Source organism: Peromyscus eremicus, chromosome X (genome assembly GCF_949786415.1).
Source record: "Peromyscus eremicus chromosome X, PerEre_H2_v1, whole genome shotgun sequence".
Classification (NCBI taxonomy): Eukaryota; Metazoa; Chordata; class Mammalia; order Rodentia; family Cricetidae; genus Peromyscus; species Peromyscus eremicus.
Genome location: NC_081439.1, coordinates 22,524,654 through 22,544,145, shown reverse-complemented (window position 1 = coordinate 22,544,145; position 19,492 = coordinate 22,524,654). Strand labels below are relative to the sequence as shown.

The window sequence follows — 19,492 nt, the reverse complement described above, 5'->3', positions numbered from 1 at the left end:
CCTCTTGTGATATTTGAAAATTAAAGAACCATTTGTAAGCACTAGCATATATGCTTTTAAATTAGTAATAAAATCAGAGCAATGACAACTTTTAATCAAGAAATGTCAAGTCTAAGTTTCTCATACTGGAAACTTGAATGAGGAATCAATGAGTCTCAGAAACATCTTCATTAAGCACCGAATTCACTCTCTTCTCTTCCTAAGTACATTTCATAAGGAGAAAATAAAACTGCTTGTCACTTTCCTTAGCTCTTGGTTCTGTCAATGGACTTCTTCCAAAGAGCATATGCTTCATAGAGAGCCTTCCTGACTTCCTGCATTGGTTACGTTTCTCATCTCTGTGAACAAAAGCCCACCAAGAAGTAACTGAAGGGAAGAAGGATTTACCATGGTCCATGGTTTGAGGCAACAACAGTCTGTCTTGGTTGGGGAAGACACGGCAGTGGGAGGGATCTCAGCTGGGGCATGAGGCAGCTAGTAAGGAAGCAGAGAACCCAAGCTGGAACTGTGTCAGACTATAAGCCATAACCCCTACCTCCACAATTCTATGTTTATTATCTGGGCCTCATGTCCAGAAGATTCCACAACTTCCTAAAATAGCACCACAAGCTGAGGACCAACTGTTCAAACACATGGGTCTGTGGGGGACGTTTCCCATTCAAATGTAACAGTAACACTACTGAAACAATGTCTACTTAGTTTTTTTTTTTTTTAATCAAAACTATTAGGGACTAGAAGAAAAGCCTTTTATCAGTCATGAAGTTAATGTTGTGGCTACAGGGATATTATGGACTGACTGCTTGTGCTAATTTGACTTCTGTTGAAAGCCTAATCCTGCTAGTAAGGTTACTAGGAAGTGAAACCTTTGGAAAGTAACTAGGTAGTGAAGCCCTTGGCAACGAGAATAGGGCTATTGTGTAAGGCACACCCAGAGAGCTGTCTCACATGTTTTTATCATGTGAATAAGCAGTCAGCAATACAGAAAAGAACCCTAACCAGAAACCAGTCATGCTGGTGCCCTCCTCTCACATTTGATATCTGCACAGCCGATGGAATCCAATTTCAGTTATCCAGAAGCCAATCAGTCTGTGGTACTTTGTATCACAAGACCGCAGCCCAAATCAACCAAGACAAGAAACAATCTCTAACTGCCCTGTCACTCTCTTGTGTCAGTTTGGTAGAATGATTTTGTATTTTGTCCTCATGCCTCACTTGTTCTCAACTTATCCTGGTCACAATACAGGTTCAATGTGACAAAATTAAATTGTCTTTGACCAACTTGTTCTAATTTCTATTTTGTCCATATTAAATAATATTAGAACATACTATTTTGGTAAAGTCCTTAGAAATGCGTATTTTAAAATATCCCATCTTGCAACGTTAACGAAAGCTGTACTTAACAACGGTAATACAAACTGTGCTTAAGGAAAGACGGTGCTTTGAAGGGTTTTCTTCTTTACATTTAAAGGGATTCTCCCCCTTTCTGGGTAGTTGCACATGGTCATGTATGTGAGTTTATTTGGAGACAACTTGGGTGTTGTTTTTCTCGGGTATCATCTACCCTGGCATTTTGAGGTAGGATCACTCACTGAAACCTAGGTCTCCCCTGATTGTGATAGGCTGGCTGGCCATAGAGCCCTCTTTCCACTACCACCACCTCCTGCCCTGGGATTAGAAGTACATTCTACCACACCTGGTCTTTTCTTTCATTCATTCTTTCTTTCTTTCTTTCTTTCTTTCTTTCTTTCTTTCTTTCTTTCTTTCTTTCTTTCTTTTTTTTAACTAGTGTTATGAGAACTCCTCTGAGTCCTCATGTGGCAAGCACTTTACCAAGGGAGCTATCTTTTCAGGCCTTATGTTCTTATATTTGCATAATCTCTAGTTGTTTTCATATACATTTCATGAGATGGTTCATGACGATAAAAGACAGAGGATGCTATAGGCTGACCAAAAGAAGCAAGAGGCTTTTAGATGTAGTGAGAAGTGTCAAGATTGTTCTGTTCAGGAGAATTAGTAAAAGAAACCAATAGACACTTGGAATTTTTTCTTCTGAGACTAAAATAAGATTGAATTAATTTCTCTATAATAATTATCTAATTATGAAAGCTGCTTCCCTTTTGATTTTTTTCCCCGAAATTTTTCAAAAAAGAAATCTCAACAATAATCAATACAGATGACAACTTTTATATTACAATTCTGGTTTCCTATTATAGATTTATCACACATTTGTCTTTTTTTTATGGTTTTTCGAGACAGGGTTTCTCTGTGTAGCTTTGCGCCTTTCTTGGATCTCGCTCTGTAGACCAGGCTGGCCTCAAACTCACAAAGATCCACCTGCCTCTGCCTCCCGAGTGCTGGGATTAAAGGTGTGTGCCACCACCGCCCGGCCACATTTGTCATTTAAAATGAAGAATTTTTAACCATTCATTTTAAGATTCCAATGGGAATTAACAAATACTCCAAAAGCTTTTCATTTAAGTGGATGCCTTTAAAAATGGTGAAGAAATAAAAGGAATTTGAAAACTATCCCTTTCAGTTTTTAAGTAACATCAAACCTTAAAAGTAAATATTGTAGGCAGTGTCTGTAAATTGAAGTGGGTTATGTGAGAGGGTTTGGAGAGAGGGAAGAGAAAGAGGAAATGATGTAATTGTATTATAATCTCGAAAAATATTTTAAGAAGTCATTGTAAAAGAAGGATCAATGCAATCACAATGTAATATAACCCCATATCCATGCCTATATCATCAATTTCACTAGCATCTTAATGTCAAGTTACAGTAGCAAATATTCTTAGTGATTGAAAAGTACCTATAATAGGCTGCCTGATAAGATTGCCCATGTTATCTAACCCTCTGGTATTGATGATCTGTGATAAAGATGGCAGGCTATCCCTGAATTTCTGTCCAAGGAAACGGTTAATGACTGACTTAGACAATCACTTATCTTGGTCAAACTATTTTCTCTTAGCTGAGGTGCTCCTAGCTCTGTTATCCTGGTTTTCATCAGTTTTCCCTGGGACCCGAGGTACTTGTTGCCTGGAGCTGGTAGGATCTGTGGTTGACTTTGATAAAGTAGAATACTGCTGCAGTGGTGGGCTCTCATTTGCCCGATTAGCTTCCAAAAGAGTGGCTCTTGTTATAGACCTCTGTGTCTGCTCTTCTTGGCTTTGATGAAGCAATCTGCCTTGGGAGAAAAACCAACACAGCAGGCAGCTGAGAGCAGTCTTTGACTAACATACAGGAGAAAGTGAATCTTGGGGATAATTGCATGGATGTGAGCTTGGGAGTGGATCTCAGAGTGAAGTCTCTGAGAGAGACCCATGCATTCTTAGTTACTCTCATGCCCACCGTTTCCTCCCTCTCTCCCTGCCACTGCTGCCGACCTACCCACTTCCTTACAAGACCTTTCTTATGCTCAGTACTTTTGTGTAGGCCCACTGTAGGTAACCATAGTTGCTATGAGATCATGATTACAGAGGCTGTGTCAATCCCAGAAGATAGCATTTTCAGCCCTTCTCCATCATACATTCTTTCCGCCTCTTCTTCCACAAACTTATCTGAGCTCTAGAGGAGCTGGTACAAGTGTCCTGTTTAGGGCTGAGCACAATTGTCACTTTTTCTCAGCACCTCCAGAAGCCATGTGTCCCTGCACTTACCACAGTTCATTGCAAAGAGAAGCTGTGTGGTTTTATGATGGTATGGAGTCATGACTTCCCAGCATTAGTATTGCCTAATGGAATCAATGTACAAATTGTTATACCGTGAATCATTTTCAGTCAAGACCACATTTTTTAGACTTTGCCAAAACAAGTTTTCTGCTTTGGGGTTGTCAGGCCACTGAAGAATGGAGCTCTTACAGATTCTCCGCCGCAGCCTCAGGTACTGTGAGTACTGTAACACAGGTTCTAGGAGAATGAAGATAATCACATCCATGTTCTCATCCATCAGTCTTTGCAAGGCCAAGTAGAAAGCTGTTTTAAAGTTCCAGCTCTTGGCATATTTTTTGGTTAAAACAAAGATCGTTTTCTTGCTCTGGTTTATGCTCTGCATGAGGTTATCGATAATGGCTAATCCCGGATCCCAATCCCTCTCCTCTAAGCAAAGGAGGACATTTTTGTCTTCACTCTCTTCAAGGTGGTAGCGAAGCTCATTGATTACCCAGTCAGTAACAGACACATCTTTGGTGTCGTAAGAAATATAAGCATCATAGAAAGTTCGGGATGTGGCCAAAGACCTGTAGCCTCTTAACTTCGCTGAACACATGTGATAGATAAACCAAACATCCCAGTAAAACAGACGATGAACCAAGGCAGTCAACATAACCATAGAGGTGATAAGGAATGTGAGGGAAAACAGGATTGCTGCAGTGGTATCCGAAAGACAAGTCATGAGCTCTAGACTCATAATACTCTTCCCTTTTTGATCCCCAGGACTGGAACAAATAACATCTACCAGTCTAGGAATTGTGGTATGCACATTTTCATCTATCCAGATTCGAAAATCACTTATGTCACATGTGCAGTCAAAATGGTTCCCACTTAGTTCTAGAACAGACAAGTTTGTTTTAGTCTTAGTTTGCAGGGAGGACTTATTGATCATCTTTATCATGTTGAAACTTAGATCCAGGTGCACCAGACTACTGGCTTCATCGAGGAAGCCAGAGGGCAGGTGAGAGAACTTATTGTTACTCAGCAGCAGTGTCTGCAGGGAATGTGTAAACTTAGACAGGCAATTGCTTAGAAAATACAGGTTGTTTCTCCGCAAGTCCAGCAAATAGAGCTGAGGAAAATGCTGGAGTGATGTCCAGTTAAAGAAACGTAGCTTGTTACCATTGATACGTAACTCTTTGAGGGTCTGGGGCAAGCTGAGGAATGCTTCATTTGGGATTTGTTGAAGGTTATTGTAAGATAAGTCCAGGTGTGTCAGATTCTGGAGATTTCTGAAAATGGTCCAGTAGCTGTTATCACCTGCATTCCACAAAAGGTCAAGGCGGTTTCCGCTAAAAACCAATTCGTTCAGGGACATGCTTTTCAGCTCTTTGTCCTCTGTGAGAGTGTAAATGCCATTGTAGCTCAAGTTTAACACCTTGAGGTATATTAAGTTCTGGATAAATCCTAGACGGTGTGTTACCCCTGCAATACTGAAATAGTGTGCATTGTGGCTCAGGTCAAGCACTTCTAGATAGTGAAGTTCACTGAAAGCCTTGTTATCATCAAAGTCTAATCTGTTGTTGGATAAATCCAAATATTTGATGTAGGGCATGGCTGAGAATTCTGTGCCATTCAACACTTGATTGTTGGCATTGAAGGACAGATTTAAGCAGGCGATGTCCTGAAAACCTTCAAACTGATTTTTCCCAATAAAGAAAATATTGTTCAAACTTAAATCCAAGGCCTTGCCATAATTAGTACACTGTTTTTTTATTAAAGGTTTGGTGCTATGATAAAAATTCGAGTGTGGATCAAACTCAGGGACTGTTGAGCGAGGTTTAAGAATATGATTTGGCAAAGAGATGCTGTTTGTACAATCTACTGGAGGTGATATACGGTTTCCTGACAAGTAAATAACTTTCAGATTGCGAAAATCTTGGAAAACTTTAAAATCAATTTTTGTAATAAAGTTAATGCCCAAGTTGATAGTCGTTAAGTTTGGAAGACTCTGGAGGGGCTTGAAATGTTCCCGTTTAAGTTCTCGGAACACATAGCCCTTTAAGTGCAATTTCTTGAGAGAATGAAGCATAGAGAAGTTTGGGGAAATAGTAATAGACTGTAAATGTTTTTCATGTTGAAAGTTGAAAGATAGATCAAGGATTTGTAAACTGGGTAGTTTGGTTAAGAATTCCCCCGAGGCAATTTCTTGCACTAAATAGTTGAATTCAAGGTAGAGTTCCTTCAGATTTGTCAGACTGTCGAACCAGGAGGAAGGAATCGACTGGAGGGAAGTGCTGGAGAGGTTTAGATAGCGAAGTTGAGTGAGACTTCGAAAAGCAAGACGATGTATGTTGAGGGACGAGTTTATCCTGCAAGGTGTACAATTAAATGGGGCATTGAAACACATCGGACAGTTTCCACTCAAATCCAATACCATTAATTGTTCCAGTCCCTTGAAGTCTTCCTCAGTTATATTCATGATCTTGGCATTACTCAGAAAAAGTTTTGTTAGGGAGCTTGGTAGTTTGGGAGGCACGTGGACAAGACTGTTGAAAGACAATGAGAGCTCTTTCAAGCGTGTAAGGTTTTGAAATGCCCCATCTTCCACAATAAAGTTTTGATTACAATAAAAATAGCAGTTCCAACCCAAATAGAGTCTTTCCAAGTTCCTAAGCCCCAGAGTGTTGTTTTTAGTCACCATAATTATATTGTTTTGAATCAGGCTAAGTTCTGTCAAAGACTCAGGCAGGCCAGCAGGCATAGCGTCTAACTGGTTGTCTTCAAGCAGTAACACCTTTAGATTACTTAGGTTAAGGAACGCCCCATCTGTAATATTCATACCATTTTTATTTTCATTTGGGTGCTGTTGATTGGCATTGCGGTTCAGATTTATTTTAGTGAGGTTTTGCAGCTCTTGAAAGGACTCGCTTGTTATGTGCGTGATGAAATTGTCAGACAAGTCTATTTCTGTCACGTATTTGCCTATAGTTTGGGGAACTTCTTGTAGTCGACGTTCATTGCATTCTGCAATCACAAGGGCCTTATGTCTTTTCTCATCACAGGGATAGCTTCTGGAATAATTTGCTTTGAAGAAGGACCCACTGGTTCCAGAGGTGAGCAGGCAAAAGTAGGTCAGAATCCATGGCTGAAGGGACATGTTCTAAGGAAAACCAAAAGCGGAAGTACAGTATTAGAGTCGCAACAGTTGCTAGGCATTTCTTGGTGAAATTAGCACTGCTCCATCATACTCATATGAGCTTTGAGGTGTGAAATGCTACTGATAGTTTAATACATTATATCAAATGAGTTTCAGAATATTTGTATGTTTTTACCTTCCAGGGGGCTAAAAAAGTTAAAGATGAAACTCTTTGAGATATGATGACAGGAAACTTTTGAAGAGGTATTAATCAAGATGCCCCCACCACATTGGGTCTGAGATGAAGCATGGTTGTGGGTAATACAAAGTCTATAGCATGGCATGGCATATATTTTTTTTTAGCAACAAACTAGTGGTATAATCATTTTTTGCATATGTAGTGTGTATGCATGTGTGTGGGTGCATGTATGTGGACATGTGTGTATTAGTGTCCATGCATGCATGTGGAAGCCAGATATTGACACAAATTTTCTTCCTCTATCACTGCCCACTTTACTTACTGAAGTGAGATCTCTCATGAAACACAAAGCTTACTAGTTTGGCTAGTCTAGCTAGGCAGCTTGCCTCAGAGATCCAGTGTGTCTGTCTCCCAAGAGCTGGGATTACAGGTAGGCCACCACACTTGCTCAGCTTATATGTGGCTTCTGGGGGCTCGGAACTAGGGTCCTCACACTACACAGTAAGTGCTTTATCCACTGAGTTGTTTCTCCAGCCCTATTTGGCATAACTCTTGATAAAACTTTGTCCAGTTCCCAAGAAGAACTCAAGTCCAGCATCCATAACAGTACCATCCAGGACACTTAAGTCGAAGTCATCACCTGCTTTCCATAGTTTTTGTAGTTATTTCCTCTGCTGTTTTTGTTCATCTGTGGTGATGACACATATCATTTTTTCATAGTTCTTTACATTGCTAGAAACAACAATTGCTAGAACAACAATTTTCCTAATATTTTTCCCTGTTAAATTTATGATTTCATTTTCTCACATTAAAATAACTTACCCCACTAAAACTCTTTTGGCATTAAGTGTGAGAGGTAAACTCTTATTCTTTTCTTTTTTTGAGATAAGGTTTTTCTGTGTAGCCCTGGCTGTCTTGGAATTTGCTCTGTAGACCAGGTTGGCATTGAACTCAGAGCTCCACCTGCCTCTGCCTCCCAAGTGCCAGGATTAAAGGCGTGAGCTACCACCATTCGGCAAATTATTCTTCTCTAAATGGAGTGCCAGTTGTCTCAGAATCACTTGCTGAATCACCTGATCCCTGCTTTGCTATGCTCGATGTTCCACGTACAACTTTCTTGCACATTTGGATCCGTTTCCAGACTCTCTGATCTGTTTCATCTGTCCATTTATATTAAAAACTAAAATGTGAGTAGGTGTTTATGTGTATAGACGTTTTATCTGCATGTATGTCTGTGCACCATGTATGCCTGGTATCCTTAGAGGCCAGAAGAGGGTATTGGGCCCCCTGGAACTAGAGCTACTGACAGTGGTGAGCCACCATGTAGGTGCTGGGAATTGAACCTGGGTGCTCTGGAAGAGTCCTGTCAAACACCGAGCGATCTCTCCCACCCTTGTGAATACTTCTTAAGCAGAGAAAAACATATTCAGCCTCACTCAAAAATTACACTTATTCCAGTTTTAAACCAAATCTATTGTGCAGATAGACATGTTATGAAACAGGAACTCTCGTATTTTGCTGGTAGAAATGCAAGTTAATGCTACCTCTAGGATGGACAGCAGTTTTTTAACACCTTTCAAAAACTAGAAGTATATACCTGGAATCAGCAATTTCAATTCTAGAAGTAGATCCTGAAGACATAGCTACACATGCCAATGTCTATGTAGAAAGATGTTCTAAGCAAAACTTTATCAATAGCAAAAGATTGAAAACAATCTAAATTTCTATGGATAGAGGTCTGGTTGTAGTCCTATCACAGAATACTGTATAGAAATGAAAAAAATATATAACAATTTTTATATTCATTCATTAAGCAAATATTTATTGGGTGTGTATTTCATTTCAGGAATTGTTTTCAAACTCAACACTGAAAAAAAATAATGCCTGCCTATCTGATGTCTATACTGAAAGTTAGAAAGTTAGGTAGAAGATTAGATGGAAGATGGTAAAGATGAGAAGGCAGAGGGTTATGTAGAAGGTCCTTCAGTTGTACTTACATTTTTGTTATGATTAGACTGAGGTTATAGGTTTTGGAAGAAAGACATCATTGAAATACAGTGTGTCATTCTTTTTTTTTCGGTTTTTCGAGACAGGGTTTCTCTGTGTAGCTTTGTGCCTTTCCTGGAACTCACTTGGTAGTCCAGGCTGGCCTCGAACTCACAGAGATCCACCTGGCTCTGCCTCCCGAGTGCTGGGATTAAAGGCGTGCGCCACCACTGCCCGGCCAGTGTGTCATTCTAATAAGACTAAGATTACATGCTATCAACATGACTTTCCCAGTTGATGCAGACCTTGATCATCGCATTGGGAGAGTTTTGGTAAGGTTCCTATTACAACTTGTAACTACAAAATAAAAAAAAAAACATTAATTTTTAAAAAGGACTATGGGAAACATGTGTCATGGTAAAATCGTATCCCAGACATTTTCCTTTGCAAACTAATAAAGCTTTGGTAGGTAACACATCCTTGGTGAATCAAGAGAACAGGCTCCATCTACTGTGGCCCCACTTTCTTCAAATTAAGATTTCCATACCTAGTTTCAAATACAGTTATCTATTTCATACAAAGCAGAACAATTGAGCATGAAAAGTGCTAGGAACCATTTGCCACCAACAGAGGAGTCTATGGAGAGTTGCTCAAAGTTCCTTCAAGATGAAACCAGTCTCTCACACAGTCTAAAGTAACTGGGTATGAGTTGTGGGTCATGGAAAAAAAGAACTGAGTAAATAGCCTGAAGTTTCTAACACTAGGTTCTCAAAAGGCACCGAGACAAAACATGAGTGGACACATTCCAAATAGCTGAAATTTGAAAAGTGCATCGAATGGTGAGCAGTGGACAGCAAGAAAGTTGAGGAGAAATGGTTGATTGACCAGTTGATGCCTCGACACTCCACACAGGCCCTCACAGAGTTTCTGTTCATTGTTGTCTTAGTTACTGTCTCTTGCTGTGAAGAGAAACCATGACCAAGGCAGCCTATATAACAAAAGGCCATCTAGTTGGAGGCTTGCTTACAGTTTCAGAGGGTTGGTCCATGATTACCATGGTGAGGAGCATGGCAGCAGGCAGGAAGGCATGATCCTGGGGCAGTACAGTAGCTGAGAGCTTACATCTGATTCAAAGTTGTAGGCAGAAATAGGGGGAGATTGGACCTGGTGCAGGCTTTTGAAACTTCAAAGTCCACCCCTAGAGATACACCACTTTCAAGAAGGCCACACCTCTTAATCCTTCCTAAATAGTTTACCAACTGGGAATCAAACATTCAAATTTATGAGGCTATGGGGGCTATTCTCTTTCAAACCACCACAATTGCTAATTGCAAGGTATTCAGCTGAAGTCCAGGGAACATCATCAAATACTCCCTGGCAAAGCAATACCATATCCATCTGGATTTTAGAGGGGTAGAGAGCGTAGACACCAAAATAACCTAGCAAAGGCTGCATTTCTTCAGTAAAGTGTTACTGTAAGGGTAGCAAATGGAAGCTGAACACCAGATGAAGTAAGGTAGACTTCTTTTTCCTCTTCCTCCTTTCCTCTCTCTCCTCTCCTGTCCTCTTTCTCTCCTCCTTCCAACCTCCTTTTCTTACTAGACTCTTTGATCCATTTCATCTGACTGTTTGTGCTTGATACATACTTAATATGTAGAGCCCTCTTATGAACACAGCCCAGTAGAACATGGACCAAAATCTATCTTCTTTTTCCTGTTCCTCTTCTTTCTCTCCTTATTCCCCTCACCTCTTTCCCTCCTTCAGTTCTCTTCTCTCTCCTCTTCTTCCTCCTTCTTCTCTTCTCTTCCTTAATCCTTTCTTCTCTCCTCTCCTCCTCACCCTTCACTCTCCTTCCCTCCTTGACATGTTAGAAATGGAATTTAGGACCTTACACATGCTGGGGCAAGTGCTCTACCACAAATTCATGTTCACCATAGTATAAAACACATATGAAATGATAACTATGAGAATAAAATAGAGAAGCAGCAACTTTTCCAATAAAACACAGAAATGCAATAATGAAAGTAAAACATAGTAAAAGTGTTGGGGTATGTGCATGTGAGTACAGGTGATCCTGGAGGCCAGAAGCAGACAGACAGAGACAGACACATACAGAGATGGGGGAATTCCATGGAATAATTTTCACCATAGAATCCTGGGAAGGTTTGGGAGCTGGGAAGCAAAGGTATCTCAGGGGAGGCAGAACAGTGGATTGGTTAAGAGTCTGAATAAGAAGTTAGACTGGGAGCCGTGGCCGCGCTCCCTAATGCCAGCGCCGCCTCTCGCTTGCAGAGCTCCAGCCGAAGGAGAAGGGGGGTAAGTAAGGAGGTGCCCATACCATGGCTCGTACAAAGCAGACTGCCCGCAAATCCACTGGTGGTAAAGCACCCAGGAAACAACTGGCTACTAAAGCCGCTCGCAAGAGTGCGCCCTCTACTGGAGGGGTGAAGAAACCTCATCGTTACAGGCCTGGTACTGTGGCACTCCGTGAAATCAGACGTTATCAGAAGTCCACTGAACTTCTGATTCGCAAGCTCCCCTTCCAGTGTCTGGTGCGAGAAATTGCTCAGGACCTCAAAACAGATCTGCGCTTCCAGAGTGCAGCTATTGGTGCTTTGCAGGAGGCAAGTGAGGCCTATCTGGTTGGCCTTTTCGAAGATACCAACCTGTGTGCTATCCATGCCAAACGTGTAACAATTATGCCAAAAGATATCCAGCTAGCACGCCGCATATGCGGAGAACGTGCTTAAGAGTCCACTATGAGGGGAAACATTTCATTCTCAAAAATTTTTTTCCTCTTCTTCCTGTTATCAGTAGTTCTGAATGTTAGATATTTTTTCCATGGGGTCAAAAGGTACCTAAGTATATGATTGCGAGTGGAAAAATAGGGGACAGAAATCAGGTATTGGCAGTTTTTCCATTTTCATTTGTGTGTGAATTTTTAGTATAAATGCAAGATGTAAAGCATTAATGCAAGCAAAAATGTTTCAGTGAACACATTTCAACAGTTCAACTTTATAACAATTATAAATAAACCTGTTAAAATTTTCTGGACAATGCCAGCATTTGGATTTTTTTAAAATAAGTAACTTTCTTATTGACGGCAACTAAATGGTGTTTGTAGCATTTTTATCATACAGTAGATTCCATCCATTCACTATACTTTTCTAACTGAGTTATCCTACATGCAAGTACATGTTTTTAATGTTGTCTGTCTTCTGTGCTGTTCCTGTAAGTTTGCTATTAAAATACATTAAACTATAAAAAAAAAAAAGAAGTTAGACTGGGGAGTGGAGAGAGGGCCCAGTGGTTAAGAGCACTGGCTGCTCTTCTAGAGAACTTGGGTTAAATACTCAGCATGCACATGGCAGCTTATAACTGTTTCTAACTCCAGTTGCAGGGGATCCAACACCCTCCTCTGGCTTCTATAGACACTGAATGGAAGTGATGGGCAGACATACAAGCAGGTATAACACCCCCATATAATAATATATATATATATATAATGTTATGTGTATATTATGTCATAACATATATTTTATGTTAGATTGTCCTCATTCCACCCCTTACCAAGACTTACAGTCTGGAATGGTGAAATCCAGGAGCCTTAGACAGAAGTCAAGGCCAGTATGAGCTACTGGAGAGAGAACAGGAAGGGATAGAGGGTTAAAGAATGCTCTGCCAGTGGAGCACAGGACACCATACTCATTCCATGCTCAGCTCTGGGAACTCTGGCATCTGTCTCAGTGATGAACATCCACTTCAGCAGCCCGGGCAGGAAGCTGCATGGACTCACTTTGGGGAAGTAGGGTCTGGATCAAGGTGAGGCTAGGGAGACACATGTCATAACTACAAAATGATAGGGAACCTTGAAAACAAAACGTGGTCAATGAAAATCCATGATGGACAAAAAAGCATCTTTAATAAGGGCAAGGCCTCATTTGCTCCCCTCACTTTGGCTCCAGTTCCAACAGAACATTCTACACACAAGCAGGTATGGGTTGAGGGCTGAGGCTTGCTGAGATTTTTTTTATTTTCTTTTTGTTTTGAGATAGGTTCTCAGTCTGTAGCCCAGACTGGCCTTGAACTCATGATCCTCCTTAGCTTCCTGAATGCCAGGATTACACTTGCATGTCATCACACCTGGCCTGATTTGTAATTTCTTTCTTTTTATGAAAAATTTATTTTTATTTTAAATTGTGTATACGTGTGTGTGTGTGTGTGTGTGTGTGTGTGTGTGTGTGTCTGTGTGTTGGGGGGGGTATGTGCATGTGAGTACAAGTGATCCTGGAGGCCAGAACAGGATATCAGATATCCTAGAACTGGTGTTACAGGTGGTTGTGAGCCACCCTACTTGGGTGATGGGAACTGAACTCTCGATCCTCTACAAGAGCAATGCATGCTTTTAACTGCTGAACAGTTTCTCCAGTCCCTGGTTTGTTTTTAATGATAGCACAAAGAGATTATTTATCTTGAATATTGAGCTTCCTGGTGCCCCGTCCTTTCTTAGAGTTCTCTTCAGAGCCCTCACAAAGGATTTCAGTCTGACTATATCACGTGGATTTTGGACTTGTGGTAAAACAGTGAAAGCATCTATTTCTGCTGTTCCAGCACTCACATTTGTGACACTTTGTTATACATTGAAGTGATAATGGGTAAAACAAAAACAAAAACAAAAACAAAAAACAGTGGTTCAGTGGACCCCACTACCAGGATAGTTGGTCCAAAAAGCTCTACACAGTCATGCTCTTGAGCTGACAGCCTAAAATCCCTGCAGAGGAGAATGGAGCCACAAGGCTCAAAGGATTTACTGGGTGTTACCTTGGTCAACCAGAGAAAACCGAAACTCATTTATTTCAAGAACACCCATGAATCATAAACAGCAACCAAAAAAGTAACAACAGAAAGAAAGAAAACTGCTTAACTTCCTCCTGTCTACCAAAAAACAGCTGCCACCACTCTGGAAGTAGTTTCATAGCTTTCTTTTTTTCTGTGCATGATCTGCACACTGATTGCATCCATGGTACACAGCCATCAATCAACCCAAGGAGCTGTACCTCTGTCACCTCACACAAATCTTTCTTTTCCTACTGTACCCTGATGGACACCTTTGGAAACACTGGTGTATGAAAAGAGCAGTTCAAGCCGGGCGGTGGTGGCCCACGCCTTTAATCCCAGCACTCGGGAGGCAGAGCCAGGCGGATCTTTGTGAGTTCGAGGCCAGCCTGGTCTACAGAGTGAGTTCCAGGAAAGGCACAAAGCTACACAGAGAAACCCTGTCTCGAAAAACAAAAACAAAAACAACAACAACAAAAAAAAAAGAGCAGTTCAAAAAGTGCCCCCTAGCTGATTAGGGGTAGGCTGGGAGCCACCTTGTACCTGTTGGTCCAGTGGTCTTCAGACAGGAAAACTCTACGTGCATGAATACTAGAACCATAGCACCTCTAGGTGAGGCAGAAATGAACCCCACACAATCCACAGTGCAGGTGGGCAGCAGGGTGTAGAGTTACATTCTTTTTGCTCGCTTCTTAGGGTTCAAGTAGTCATTTTACACAGATAACCCCTTCCTTCTCCCTCTTCAAGGCTCCTTCAAGACAAGTTCAGCTCATAGGCAAGGGAATTGTGAGGTCAAGACCAACCTGAGTCACCTGGTGAGATCCTGTCCTAAAAAATAAAAAATAAAAACCAAAACCAAACCAACAAACAAAACACAAAAAGAATATGGTAATGTAATTTAGCAGTTGAGTGTTCACCTAGCATGCCAGAGGTCCTGAATTCTTCCCTCTAGCAATACAAGAAAAATAAATTTGATTTTCCTTTAACATGGTGTAATTTACCTTAGACCAGCTGTACCCCTTTCTGGAAATGGTCCTGCTTAGGCTTGGTAACTCCAAAGGGTCCAAAAATCCTATTGGTCATTATATACAAATTGAATCACTTAGCTGTTCTGCACCATGTGGATGGGATCAAGCAGAGCTGAAAATTTGCTAGCCTGAAGCTCTGCCTTACTTTTAATGGCTTCAGATTAGTTTTTATTTGATAATATTGATCACTGATTTGTTATGCCAGTTTACTAATTAAGGCATAGATATACAGGGGGCTTGAGAGATGGCTTAGTGCTTAAGAGCACCTACTGCTCTTGCAGATGATCCTGATTCAGAGCAACCTGTAACTCCAGTTCCAGGGGATCTTACACTGTCTCCAAGGGCACCAGCCATGCATGTGGTACGCTTCCATACATGCAGGCAAATACTTATATACACAAAATAAAATATAAATACTAAAAATAAATAGATATACAAATATTATTTACCTTCTTAGTTGAAATTAATAGATTCTTCATTTTGTCTACTCTAAATCTGATGTATTCATGCACTGCTTTGGAGAACAAGAGAAAACATGATGCCAATCAAATGTACTTGATGCTGAAGAGATGGCTCCTGACTCAACATATTTAAGGATATGCAAAAAATATGCCTTTTGGATTGTGGAGGGGTTTGCCATAAGGCGAGTACAGTGCATGCATCTGTTTATTTCATCCTCATAAAAATCAACAAGGTAGATGGTATCATAAGCCTCTGTTGCCCAGACTTGGAACATGATACTTTGAGAGGTTAATTTATTCAAGGTTGCCCCCATAGTAGGTAACCAAACTGAAACAGAGCATAAATATGCTCAGATGGTTTAATGAGCTAGGACTGGAACCTAAGGAGCAAATTGACAATTGTCTGGTTACAGTTATGAGCAAAAACATCATAGCTAGGGGCTGGATAGATGGTTTAGTAGTTAAGAGGCTCATTGTCTTTGCAGAAGACCTGGCTTCTGTTCTCAGGACTTATTTGTTGAGTCACAACCATCTATAACTCTAGCTCCGGGCAATCTGGCATCATTTTTTGACACCTATGGGCACTAGGCACACACATGGTATAATACACATATGCAAGCAAAACAGTCAAACAAATAACAAATAAACAACTCTCAAAAATAATAAACCGCCGGGCGGTGGTGGCGCACGCCTTTAATCCCAGCACTCGGGAGGCAGAGCCAGGCGGATCTCTGTGAGTTCGAGGCCAGCCTGGGCTACCAAGTGAGTTCCAGGAAAGGTGCAAAGCTACACAGAGAAACCCTGTCTTGAAAAAAAACCAAAAAAAAAAAAAATAAACCATCATATATTTCAAATCTACATGATACAAACACTGGGGGCAGATATTCTTCTTTGCCTTTCTGTGCTGATTAGGCCACCACAGAGAGCATCCCTGATATTACCAATCCTCTGAAATTCAATAGGATGACACCAAAGCTACTGAGATTAGATAGAGGTATCAATGAGCAGCTCTCAAATCACCCGAAAAGAATGCACAACTTGGATTTGCTAATGCCCACCCAGAACCACAGGCTTTGTGTTAAAATAAACACTTTGTTTATATTTCTGAATAATCATATGTTTGCATCCATAGTTTAAAAATAGTAAAATCTCGGTCGGGGCTACACAGAAAAGTCCTATCTCAAAAAAAAAAAATCTATAAAAAATAAAATAAAAATCTGGCTGGGGATATGGCTCTGTTGATAAAATGCTTGTTTTGAAAGCACAAGGAACTGATTTTGACCTCCAGTACCACACTAGAAAGGGGTGGGGTCAGGGAGGAAGGAAGAAAAAGAATAGAAAAGAAAACCTAGGTACAGTTGCTGGAAAGGCAGGGATAGGTATATTAATGGGGCTCAGTGATCACCCACCATAGCCTATTTGGCAAGTACCAGCCAAGCAAGGAACCCTGTTTGAAACATTAAACATCAAAGTGAACAGTCTAAGGGATGACACATATGCATTTCCTCCTGAACACACACGTACATACACACACACACACACGTAAAAATAGCAAACCTTTCAACTCCATTAAATTTCCCAGTTAAACTCAGAAAGGCATTCCTTCAGAATGGCGATGTCCAGAATAGACCCAGTGGCTGTCATAACAATGTACCTAGAGTTATTATTTAACTAATTATGGTTAATGACCTCCTCTGCCATGACATCCTCTCTGAGTCTGAGCTTCCCACAAGCCTGTATTCTCTCCCATCAAATTCTGCTGGTTTTAGGATTATCACATGGAAAGATAAGAAGCAGTGATTGATGGAGAATGAACTCTATGGTGGACAACATAACTGTGTCATAAGAAAGTAGAATATAGAACAGTGAGAGAAAGTAGTCTTGTAAAACTACCTACCTCATTCCCTTTGGTGACAAGTGGAAGTCAAGGACCTCTTGTACAAGTAAGAATCATGGAGAGAATCTTGGGGGTCAGCATGCTTAGGCTGAACTCCAGACATAATACTAGTATCTTGGGTTGTATCTGGGTACTCAACTGCCATCATATTTATCCATGACCTCACCTTGTCAGAGAAGTAGATCTGGAACTTCTACTTTGCTCTGTGAAATCAAGCCATGGTGGCTAGTAAACAAGCTTCAGGGCTTTCCAGAATCTTCTCTCCCATTCCCAAGAAAATACTGTGTTCATTAATGGAGAGACCAAACCCTTCATTTGTCACTGAGAAGATGGTTTTTAACTGTGGCTTCACATTGGAGACACAAGGGGGCTTCAAAAGCTACCAGTGCCTAGTTAGACATAACCCTTTTATCCCCTTAAGATTCTCTCCATGGTTCTAATTTGTACCAAGAGGTTCTTGACTTCTACCTGTCACCAATGGGACTGAGGTGGGTAGTTGTACAAGCTTACTTTGATTCTGTTACTAGTCTATATTCTACTTTCTAATGTCACAGCTATGTTGACCGTCATAGCAATTTACCATCTGGAAACTGGACAAGTTCAATTGCAATGTCACATGTGCTATTGGTCTGTTTGGACCAATCTCATATAGCCCACTGAAGTCATTTATAACATTTAATGCAAAATAAGTTGATATCCAAGATCCATAATGGACCTTAAGTGAGCATCAAAATTAACTTCCAATAAGTTAAATAAACATTAAATTATTGTCAAAAAGCACACCAAGGACTTTAATAAGCACTAATGGCTGGGGAAAACTTATACGGTCAATTTTGGATGAGATTCTTTTCAAGTTAGACTTTCCAAGTGCTCTTCAAACTCCCCTGAATCTTCTATAAAATACATCATTCAGAAGGACTTGTAGTTTGTTTGCTTTTCAATCTGATATTTTTGACACTGATGAAAGCAGACCACTTACTGTATCTAGACAATGTAGAGCAAGAGGGGCAGAGGCAGTGACATGTGTGTTTTAAAGCTCCAAACAGGAAAAGTAGCTGTTGCTACTGAAATTCAAGCCTTTAGGAGTTAAGTCCAGCCATCACTAAGCTGCAGAGACTGATCTGTGTCTGTAAAGCAGTGGTTCTCAACCTACGGGTTACAACCCTTTGTGGGTCACCTGAGACCGTTGGAAAACACAGATTTTTACATTACGATTCATAATAGTAGCAAAATTACAGTTATGAAGTATCGACGAAAATAATTTTATGATTGGGAGAGTCACAACATGAGGAACTGTATTAAAGGGTCACAGCCTTAGGAGGTTGAGAACCACTGCTGTAAAGGGAGAGAACTTACCATGTTCCACAGCCAAAGGATGAGAAAAACGTTTGTCTCCCCCATCATCTCCAACCCTGTCATTCCAGAAGAAAATACGCTCTTTAGCAGGGCCAGAAAAATAATAGACCAGCTCAAATTCTGTCTTGGAAGGGTCTTGCTTTCCTGTTTAAAATGATATGATTTTCACTGCATTGGACTTTCAAAGTTTACTCTCTAATTAGTTTATACTGACATCCACACATGCTCATCAGACAGGTAATCCTCCCGACATGCAATGTGTGCTGCTGGATTCCTTTGACTTCTGCCAGTTAGTACTTTCTTTGTTCACATCAGTAGTCACCAACCCAGATTTCTGGGTTGGAAACCATGTTTTGCAGGAGATCTTTGAGACACGATCAGGCTCTGCTTACCTCTTTCTGGTTGCTGTCCCTTCACAGTTCTCTTTCAATAGCTTGCAGTAGCAGCAAGTGTAGTTCCTTGTGTACAGTAGGTGTGCAGAGAGAAGACATTGGCTAACTTCTGAAATTTGGTCTCTTTAGCATCAGCGGAACCTAGCATGGGATTTGCAGAAGTTTATATGGGAAGACAGGAACTTGTGATTTCCTAACTGTTGCCAAATCACTTATTGGCTGTACTTCAAAATTTCGCAACTTAAATCAGAGGAAAAGTCATTTATAAAATTATTTTCATATAACCCATACAGCATACTTTTGTGAGTTGATATGCATTTATGTCTATGGATATCTTAGGGTTTCGGAGAGCAGGATTGGGGGAAACAGGTGATAAAACACGGAGAAAATATCATTTTAGTAAAAAAAAAAAAGATGTCATGTATTCTTTAAAAACACTTTTGCCATGAATTTGTATTGAATTTGGAATTTCTGAAACTCATGTTTAGTTATTTAAGTCACAAATGCTTCTGCTTTGTTGCACACATTTTATGAAGGCTACCACACTGTAT

General features: G+C 40.6%; 2 protein-coding genes across 2 annotated transcripts; one reads left to right on the top strand and one right to left on the bottom strand.

Moving 5' to 3' along the window:
- Positions 1-3,381: 3,381 nt before the first annotated feature.
- Tlr8 (toll like receptor 8) lies at positions 3,382-6,807 on the bottom strand. Its single transcript, XM_059251174.1, has one exon. It carries the CDS (start codon positions 6,805-6,807, stop codon positions 3,721-3,723), a length of 3,087 nt encoding a protein of 1,028 aa, XP_059107157.1. The 3' UTR covers positions 3,382-3,720.
- A 4,427-nt stretch (positions 6,808-11,234) lies between these two features.
- Positions 11,235-12,239, top strand: LOC131899391 (histone H3.3A-like). The gene has a single exon (XM_059250829.1). The coding sequence runs from the start codon at positions 11,311-11,313 to the stop codon at positions 11,719-11,721; it is 411 nt and encodes a 136-aa protein (XP_059106812.1). The 5' UTR covers positions 11,235-11,310; the 3' UTR covers positions 11,722-12,239.
- The last annotated feature ends 7,253 nt before the right edge of the window (positions 12,240-19,492 follow it).